Genomic DNA, 10,479 nt, shown 5'->3' with positions numbered 1-10,479 from the left:
GAGCAGCCTTAAGTGAAGTCACATATATGCTGTTATACATGTAACTGAGCAGCCTTAAGTGAAGTCACATATATGCTGTCATACATGTAACTGAGCAGCCTTAAGTGAAGTCACATATATGCTGTTATACATGTAACTGAGCAGCCTTAAGTGAAGTCACATATATGCTGTCATACACGTAACTGAGCAGCCTTAAGTGAAGTCACATATATGCTGTCATACACGTAACTGAGCAGCCTTAAGTGAAGTCACATATATGATGTCATACATGTAACTGAGCAGCCTTAAGTGAAGTCACATAAATGCTGTTATACATATAACTGAGCAGCCTTAAGCCTCCGAAGTAAATCTGTAGGGCATCTGCTCGGCAGCTGGGAACGACTTCAGTTAGCAGTTTACCACTTATATTTGGATATACCTGTGTTTTTATATATCTAGCAGTCAAAGAAAGATGCAGAGAAAAATGGGAAAAGCACTAATTTTCCAGCTGAACAATTAATATATCAGCTTAAAAAAATCTCATTTGGGAGCTGAAGAAACCTGATGTTGGATTTGAGGCTAGCCTGGGTTATACAACAAGCCTTGTCTCAAAATAAACAGCCAAACAACAACAACAAAAACCCAATTATATCTAAAAGCAATAGTCCTGGAAAAAAACAAGTCTCTCCAATTGATTTTTTTCACTTACTTTTTTGGTGCTTTGGTGCTAGGTGAGCACTGTGACTCTGAGCTATATATTCTTGGTGCTTCTACTTTCAACTGGCTCTCCCAATTTTGTATACAGCAAACAAAATACTTGCCAGGTAAAAAAGCTTAATAAAGATTCTTTACAAGAGGAGATGTGCAAAATCAACTTTATTTTTCATAAATATTATGATTATTTTATTGTCCAAAGTATTTCTTTAAAATAAATTAGAGCATTTCCATATTATTCCTTTAACATACAATTATTGATTAAAGCATATCACTGACCAACATAATGGGAAATAACATCAGCAATTCACACATTCCTAAAGAAAAGTGCCTGCAATATTTTAAAGAACATTCTTTTTTTTCACTTGATTTAATGGGTAATTGTACATTTCCTTTAAATTCTACAAATGTCTTAATTCTCAATATCATAAAAATTAAGCAAAACAAAACCAAAGCCATCTCCCAAATCAAACCCCAGCAAAGTATGTTGATCTTAATGACAGAACAGGTGTGAAGTCACTGAGTAAAGCTCTTTTTTATGAAGACTTTTGGAAAGCTGGCATTGAGTTCTAACACAGCCCTGTTATCAATCTGGGAACAGAAGGATACGTCAAGGAGGGAAAGATCTTTGCAAGATTCCAGGAGCTTTCTCAAGGATGCTGGACTTACCATTCTTGTTCCTGTTTAAGAAAACAAAGCACCTATAAAAATGTGCTAATAAAAAGTTCCTTTATTTTTAGTTTTAAGCTTATATAAAGTAAGTAAACTTTTAAAGCAAAGCATTTTTAAAACAAAATACTTTATATTAAATGGTTTTGCTTAAAAGAAAAATGGAATATTCTCCGACAATCTGGCAATGAGAAGCTGAACCTTGTCAATTCTCTACCATCTGCTATGTCCATTCCTACTTTAACCCCTTCTCATTGTCCCTCACCTCCCTCCATCGTCACCCCAGTGCAAGGGTTATTCCTACCTCACCTTTCTTAACCCACGGGCTACCCATATGCTGCCCATTAGGCAGCAAAGCTGAAAATTCACCCTCCAATTACAGCTAAGCAACTATCCTGACAGTCTTGAGCATCTATTTTAGGCCTGGGAATGAAAAGATGAGTGTGCCACATCAGCCTTAGGGAACTACTGACCAAGACCTACAATAAACAACACTATAAAACTCATTGTCTTAGAGTGGGGGGCTGGAAGACAGATGAAGGATGACAACTGATTTCTGCCTGTGTTAAATTTGAAGTGATTATAGTATATCCAATTGGAAGCTAAATTTAATAAATTATGAAAAGCATCTAATACATGACAGGCACTTAATAAATATCAAATATTACATGAGTCTAAGAGATGCTCTTCTAAAACACACCCTGTTTTAATTAGAGCTTTTCTGGGAGAAACAATCACTATCATAATACATATACACATTTACTGACAGAGGTATTAGGATCTGGGTTATTTATTTGTTTATTTGTTTTCTGTAATGCTGGTGATCAAACCCAGAGCCTTGTGTACACTAAGCAAGTGCTCTATACTAATCTACAATCCAGACCAGGATAACATAAACCTCATTCCATGTAACTCCTTTCCACACCCCTTACTCTCATGGGTTCCCAAGCTGTAATTATAAGGTATTTACTGCCACCTGTTTGTACTTGGTCCCAAGCTAAACCTGCACAGATTCCTCCTGGAATTGGGATTCAGCAAAGTCTTTACTGTCCATAAACACCAATTCCCAAGGACACAGAAAGCTGGGCTGGTACTGTGATGTTTGGTTGTGTGCACGGATAAGCAGAGATGGCTTTTATGAGACAAGAACAAGCATAACCAGGAGGGAAGCATACTGAAGTCTTTGTGGATACATACAGGTCTAGGGCAGTGCAGGGGCAGGGGTGGGAGGAGCATGTAGGACAGGCAAGGGAAAGACTGTGGCAGCACACACAAGACCTTCACAGGTTCAAGCCAGATGGGGTCCAGCACTGAGAGGAAGAAGAGAACACAGGCTCCCACCCTTAACCATGAAGTTATTTATAATGGATACCTACTGGCAAAGGGAAAACAGTTTTCTCTAATGCAGTGTCCACTGGGTATATCAACCACAGTCCAGAGCAGGCCCCATGCCCAGGAGCAGTTGGCCAACACAAAACAGACTCCATGTTGTTTTTGTGGACTTTTTGTTTCATTTGTTTGTTTGTTTTATTGGTATTTTGCTTATTTGTTTTGATTTTTGTTTTTGTGGGGATTTTTTGTTTTGTTCTTTGGCTTTTGAAAAAGAAAGAGAGAGAGACAGACAGACAGTCCCAGGAAGCTAGGTCAGAAGGAAAGGGAACAAGAAAATGAGTGGGCATGAGCCTCCTGCACTGAAGCACAGAGTACTGAGTACAGAACCAACATCCCAGCCCGAGCCTTTGTTCTATGTCTTAGTTAAATGCTGGGCTTCAGCTATGGAAGACAATGACACAACTCCTGTAGCTGTTTAGATCAGATAACATATAACAACACAAATGAAGCATTTTGTCCAAAGTGTGCAAATTATGTATGACTCCCTGCTTAATACTTAGAATCAGTCATATGCAACAATATAAGCATCATCTATGAATGGATCATAAACATATAATCTGTGATGATGTGTGGCCAGTAATGGTGGAACTGCTGGCACTGCTGGCACGGGTTCCCTGTCAATGAATGCAGTGAAGACACATGGAATTCCAGGATTCTGAAGAATTATCAACAGATCTATCTTGTGGTAGAACAATTCCTAAAAACTAGAATTGCCAGGGGCAGAGGTTCCGGACCCTTTTTAAAATCGAGAATTTAACATTAAAAACTTTAAAAATCTAACCTGAATTCATTTTACAAATGGATTCATTTTCTGTCTTTAGTAAAAATGGAGAATATAACTCATGTAAATCTTACACTTCTGACTGGACCCAAACTTGCTAATTATTTAGAGCATGTAAAGCTTTTGGAAAGTTCAACTATAAGATTATGTTGCTCTATTCACCATAACATTCTCTCTCTATGTCTGTCTCTGTCTCTAGGCTAAAGTATCCATCCACCTTACACTTTCTACCAAGCAGTCTTATCAGGACAAATGTTTACTGTAAGTTGATTTGGCTTCCTTGCAAAAGGTCAACAATTAAGTTTTAGGTCAAAGAGGCGGGCTTTATAACAAATTTATGGAAGGAATTCATCAAGTCCAATAACAATAAAAATCCCGTAATACTAATAGAGGAGAAAGAAACAGACAATAACCCAATAAACCAGAAGACAACCAATCAAATGACAGGAATTAGTAAACACCTTCTGCTAATAACCTTAAAGGTAACTAGTCTTATGTCACCAATGAAGAGACACAGACTACTGGCTGACTAGACTAAAACACTAGATCTAACTATCTGTTGTGTTCAAGAAACACACCTCACTGGTAAAGACACCCACAGACTGAGAGTCAAAGGACAGAAGTCAATCCATCAAGCAAAAAAAGCCAAGATCAAGCTGGTATAACTTCTGATATCTAATAAAGTAGAATTTAAACCAAAACTAGCCAGAGTAGATAAAGGCCACTGCATATTAATAACTACAAAAATATATCATATCAATAAAATATATATGCAAAAATATTTGCACCAAATGTTAGAATTCATGATTTCATAAAATAAGCACTAATGGGCATAAAAAATATGGTAGGTACCCATATAATAATATTGTATGACTTCAATATCCCTCTCTCATCTTTAGTTAGGCCAAATTAAAAATCAACAAAGAAATTTTAGAGTTAAACTATCTAGCAGATCAATTAGATTTAGCAAATGTCTACAGACTCTTCCAACCAGAAACAATGGAATACACAGTCTTCTCATTAGTCCATGGAACCATCTAGAGGAAGACACATTCTAGGCCACAAAGCAAGTGTTAATTAATACCCATGACTTGAAAATAATTTCCCACCTCATCACAGTGGAATAAAACTGAAGTCAAAAGCAAGAGAAAGTAGAGAAATTCTTGGGGATTGTGAGTGATGACCAGAGTCACCAAAGAACTCAAGGAATATATTTTTTTAATTCCTATAACCAAACAAGAATTAAAGCACAACATTCCAGAACCCTGGAAAACAGCTCAGGCAATTCTAAGAGGAAAGTTTAAATATCCCCCTTTTTTAACATTAAAAAAATGACCTATATACTTCAATGCCTTAGAAGAACAAGAATATGCTACACTTAAAAGCACAAGGTAGCAATAAATAGTAGAGATCAAGATAGAAATTAATGGAAACTAAAATAACAGTACATAGAGTCAAAGAGAGGTTAGAATAGATTCCAGTGAAAACCAGGAACACCAGAGAATGCTTAGAAAATGTATAAGAAAAGGAAGCTCCAGAAGAAACTGACAAGTTCCTAGACATGCATGATGTACCAAAATTAAATCAAGAACACATAAGCAACTTAAATCCATAACAAGAAGACTGAAACATTAATAAGAAAAAAGTCTTTTCAGAAAGGCAGGCCAAAGACAGATGGATTCACACCAAATTCTACCAAACCCTGAGGGAAGAGCTAAAGATGAACACTCCTCCAATCATTCTACAACATGGGAAAGAAAGGAAAGCTACCAGATTCACTATATAGAGCCACTATTACCCTGCTATTAAAATTGGATAATCCCACAACAACAAAAACACTACAGAACCATTTTTTTCCTGATGAACACAGATGCAACAATTGCCAATAAGATACCTCCAAATCATGGGGCCAATGAGATGGCTCAGTTGGTAAAGAGATTTCCACACAAGCATGAAGATCTACATTTGGACCTCTCATAACCACACAAAGCAGGCACAACAGTACCCATCTGTCACTCCAACACCAGGGAAGGAAGTGGATTGTGGTTACTGATAGTGATAGTAGTTGAGCTTGGGGTGCAGATAGGCAGATCCCTAGAGCTCACTGGCCAGCCAGTTTAGCCAAATCAGTGATCTGGGTTTAGATATCCTATCTCAAAAGGTTAAGATGGAGAAGTGATTGAGGAAATTATTCAACAATGGCCTCTGGTCTCCACATGCAAGGGTGTGCAACTCCAAAACAAACCCTCCTTACATATACATTTATATGTATACTTTCAAATTACATTTAAAGGTATAAGTAAAAGATCATATACCATACTTAGTTGGTTTTATCTCAGGGATTCAAGGATAGTCCAAAATATAACAATCAACAAATATAAAAGACAAATGACCAAAGGAAAGAAATAACATGATCACCACAATAGACATAAAATAAATCTTTGAGAAAGTTCAACATCCCTTCATGATCAGAGTCTTAAAGAAAATAGAAACAGAGAAACATGTCAATATAATAAAGGCTATATATAATAAACCTAAGGCCAAAATACAGTAAATGAGGAAAAACTCAACAACATAAATGAGGTAATGGTATTCACTCTCACTACTCTTATTCAATACAACATTTGAAGTCTCAGTAGAGCTAAGATAAGAAACCAAAGGAATACAAATAGGAAAGACATCAAAGTACCCTTATTTATAGAAGACAGTGTCCTAGACTTAAAAGACCCAATGATTCCACAAAAATTCTCTTAGATATGTCTGACAAACACATTCCAGAAAGTAGCAAGTTACATAGTCATATAAGGAAATCATAAGCCTTCAATATTGCAAAAATGGCTATACAATGCAATGCAATTCCCATCCAAATCCCAATCACATTCTTGAAAGAAATAGAAAAAAGTATCTTGAAGTTCATATAGAATTTAAAAAATGTGGGAGGCCAGGTCCTACCTTTGAAAAGAGTTCCTATGAGGATGAGAGAGGGATAAGAAACTTTTAGATAGGAAGATAGAGAAGAGGAGAAAGATAAAAACACAGGATAGCTTCGGGAGGAACTGGATCAAAATGCAACAGCCCCTTCTGCCTTTTCAAAAGGACTTTTTACAACAAAGACCTCCTCCTTGCTAGATCAAAGCACACCACACAGCCAAGTGTAGATCCTTCCAAACACATGGTAACCACGTCCTGCTGGGTAAAGCAAGCTCAGATTCTCAGACCCCGAGTAAGTACTCACGAGGAAACCTCTGTGGGTCTCTACAAAAAAAGACCAAAAAACAATCCCAAGGAGAAGAACAATGTTTTGGGTATCATAATACCTAATGGTAAACTGTATACTACAGAACCACAGTAACCAACTGGCCTGGCACTACTACAAAAACAGATACCCAGACTGTTGTTGTTGGGTCTTGGCAATGTGACACAAACCTAGACATATCTGGAAGGCAGAAATGTCAACCAAGGGACTGCCTCCATCTGACTGACTGGTAGGAAAGTCTCTGGGGGCACTTTCTGTATTAAAAGATAACTGATGTGGAAGGGCCCAGCCCACTGTGGGCAGTGCCACTTTCTGGGAAGGTGGTCTTGGGTTTTATAAGAAAACCACAAGGAAAGGGCAAGTAAGCATCGTGACTCAATAGTCTCTGCTCCAGTGTGGGCCTCCATGTTCCTGCTTGAATTCCTATCTTGACTTCCCTCAGCAATGGACTGTGAACTAAGAGCTGTAAGATGAAATACATCCTTTCCTCCCAAGTTGCTTCTGGTTGTAGTGTTTATCACAGCAATAGAAAGCAATCGAGGACAATGACCAATGTGGTAAAATACTTATTAAATAAGTCCACATATTTTTAGCCACAAATGTCAAAAGCATACATTAGAAAGAACACTCTTCAATAAATAGTTCTAGGAAATCTAGCTCCACACTTCTAGAAGAATGAAACTAGATCCCTATCTCTTATCCTCTGCAAAAATCAATTCAGAATGGCTCAAAGACCTTAATGAAAGACCTCTGAAAGTGCTAGGGGAAAATACAGAGAAAACACTCCAATATACAAGGATAGGCAAGGACTTTCTGAAAAAGATTTCAAACACAGAAAATTATTCCAAGATTGACAGGATTACATGAAATTTAAAAACTTCAGCACAACAGAGGAAATAATCACTAAGAGATGGCTTAGAGAATGGGAACAAAATCCTTGTCCATTGTACACTGGAAAGGAGATTGGAACCTATATAAAGAAATACCCAAAGAACACCAAAAGAGGAAGCCATCTAATCAGTCAGTGTGCTAATGAAATGAGCAGCCAGTCTCAAAAGAAGAAATACAATTATCTACTACATACCTGAAAAAGTGTTCAACATCTTTAACCATCGTGGAAACGCAGAGGGAACTTCTTTGAGAGTCTATCCACCCCCATCCTCAACTCCTAAAGAATGGCTAACATCAAGCAAACAAATGACAACACATGATAGTAACTTTTAATGAAGATGTGAGGAAAGAGTAGTCCTTATAGTCTGTGGGTGAGAATGTAACTGGTACAGCCACTCTGGAAGTCAGTGCTGAGGTTCCGCAAAAAGCTAAAAACAGAACTAACATATGATCCAACTACACTACTCCTATGTATATACCTGAAGGACTCAAGTCAACATTCCACAGAGAAATACCTTCATAGCTATGTTTATTGCTGCACTGTTCACAGCAGTGACTCCAACCAGCCTAGATGTCCATCAGTGGACAAAGGAATGAAGAAATAATGGTAAATATACGTAATATGAAGAAAAATGAAATCATGACATTTGCATGAAATAGAAGCCTTTGAAGATAATTATGTTAAGCAAAATAATAGATAAGTACCCCAGGTTCTCTCTCATATGTGTACACTAGATTTACATTCATACATACTTGTCTATGTTTAAGTAGGAATTCTTATGACAGTAGAAAGGAGACTGCGAGAGGAGAATAAGAGATTTTAAGAGAGACAGGAAGGAAAACAAGAGTAGTGGAATACATTTGCTATGAAGGCAAAAGCAGGTACTCCCTGGGGGAAGGTAAGGACCAGGAAGGGGACTATGGTGTAGTGAAGGGTTTTGGGGAGAGGGAAATGAGTAAGAATAAAGTAAATTAGTGTATAGGTATGAAAATTCCAGAACAAAACCCATCATCTTGTATGCAAACTTAAAAATATTTATATATTCTATGTACCCTTACCTAATATGTCCAGTTGCTGTAGTCTGGTACAATTAGATGCCAGTTCTTCTATGTCTGTGTCACACACAGATCTGTTAGCTGTAAGAAAGAGTTTCTGCAAGTTTGGGAGCTGGCGTGCCAGTCTGGCGAAGCACCCAGTGCTGCTCTGAAGGGTGGGGCACCAGCCGAGGTCCAGTTCCTCAAGAAGCACACACCCAGAAGCCAACTCTGCTATCCCATTCTCTGTAATATTCTTGCATCTCCACAGATCCAGGGTCCGGAGGTTTTTACACTTGGCTCCTATCATGCTGGCTATCACATCATAATCTTCAATCTGGAAGTCACACAATTCCAATCTTTTACACATCATATGCAGGAATACAAACAGCTCACAACATTTTTCTTTTCTTCTGGTTTTTCGAGACAGAGTTTCTTTGTGTAGCCTTGATTGTCCTGGAACTTACTCTGTAGATCAGGCTGACCTTGAACTCACAGAGATTTGCCTGCCTCTGCCTCAAAAGTCCTGAGATTAGAGGCATGTGCCACCACTGCCCAGCTGTTTAGAACATTCTTAATCATCTCTTATTGTTGTTTTCAAGTAAACACACCCATGTCCTTGTTAATCCCCATTTGTTTACTCATCCCACATCTCCCAGTGCATTGAAAAGCATGAGTAATGAGCTGGGCAGATGGCTCATTTGATAAAGTGCTTGTCATGTGAACATGAGGACTTTACTGTGATCTCTAGCACCCATGCAAAACCTAGGTGCGGTAGTATACACCTATAATCACAACACTGGAGAAAGAAGAAACAGGGTATACCAGATAATATCAGGCGGCCAGATAATTTAGCCAAATAGGTGAGCTCTAGGTTCAGTGAGAGACTGAGTCTCAAAAATAAAGTGGAGTGCTATTGAGTAAAATGCCCACATTAACCTCTGGTTAACAATGGCCTCTGATCTACACATGCATGTGCATACACATCTTCACAGACACATGTACACTCACATACACAAAGCAAAAATAATCACTTAAAAATCCATTTACCAGAACTAGATAGAATATTAATGAATTAAATTCCAAAGCAGTCCTCAGTCTCTCATGAACAATCCGAGGAATATTGGTATTCTTTGTGCCTACAGTTTTAACATTGCCACAGCTTTCTGTTGACAGGGCCCAGTTTCTTCTACTCTATACATGATTAACGTACATAGGTACTTCATCTCTCTCTGACAAAAGTGCACACTTTAGTAGTCTCTAAACTGCGTGGAAACGCTGAAAGGACTAATTAGGATAACAGTTTGGGGTTAAGTAAGGATTTATAGACCGAACATACAATAGAAAAGAACTTCAGACTATAATATGCTAATCACTGTCAGGGACTAGAAGTCTCCAGTAGTTAACTCATAATAAAGAATAAGCATCTACCATCCAAGGGTTAAACATTCCTACCCTTGTGATTTCTATACTCTAATGTTTCTTTAAGGAGGTTCTCTTTAAGAGGTCATGTGATTTCATTACAATCAGGTATCAAAGTTACTACCAGAAGTCAGAAGGAAACAAACAGTATTTATAATGACTTTTTTCTTTTTGTTCATTTCTTTATTCATTTAAAAGAAATATATATGCAATCACTATCTAACAGACCACCCCAGATGCTAGGAACAAGAGTAACTACCCTCATCCCCAAGACATTTTGCTTACAGTTTTAGGAAGACACAGAGAGAAATAAATGAGAGAAAACAGTTCAGTGATAACA

The 10,479-nt window shown here is 37.8% G+C and overlaps 1 protein-coding gene across 2 annotated transcripts in view; it reads right to left on the bottom strand.

Annotated features, from left to right (window-relative positions):
- Positions 1–893: 893 nt before the first annotated feature.
- Fbxl4 (F-box and leucine rich repeat protein 4) overlaps positions 894–10,479 on the bottom strand; it is a 79,274-nt gene continuing 69,688 nt past the window's right edge. For both annotated transcript variants that reach the window (XM_059254060.1, XM_059254059.1), the window contains exons 8-9: positions 8,742–9,054; positions 894–1,373 (exon numbers count right to left, since the gene is read on the bottom strand). In XM_059254060.1, the coding sequence (XP_059110043.1) occupies positions 1,210–1,373; positions 8,742–9,054 (477 nt within the window). In that variant the 3' untranslated portion in view covers positions 894–1,209. The remainder of the gene's footprint in view (positions 1,374–8,741; positions 9,055–10,479) is intronic.

This window comes from Peromyscus eremicus, chromosome 2 (genome assembly GCF_949786415.1).
Source record: "Peromyscus eremicus chromosome 2, PerEre_H2_v1, whole genome shotgun sequence".
NCBI classification, from domain to species: domain Eukaryota; kingdom Metazoa; phylum Chordata; class Mammalia; order Rodentia; family Cricetidae; genus Peromyscus; species Peromyscus eremicus.
This window is presented reverse-complemented; position numbering and strand designations above follow the sequence as displayed.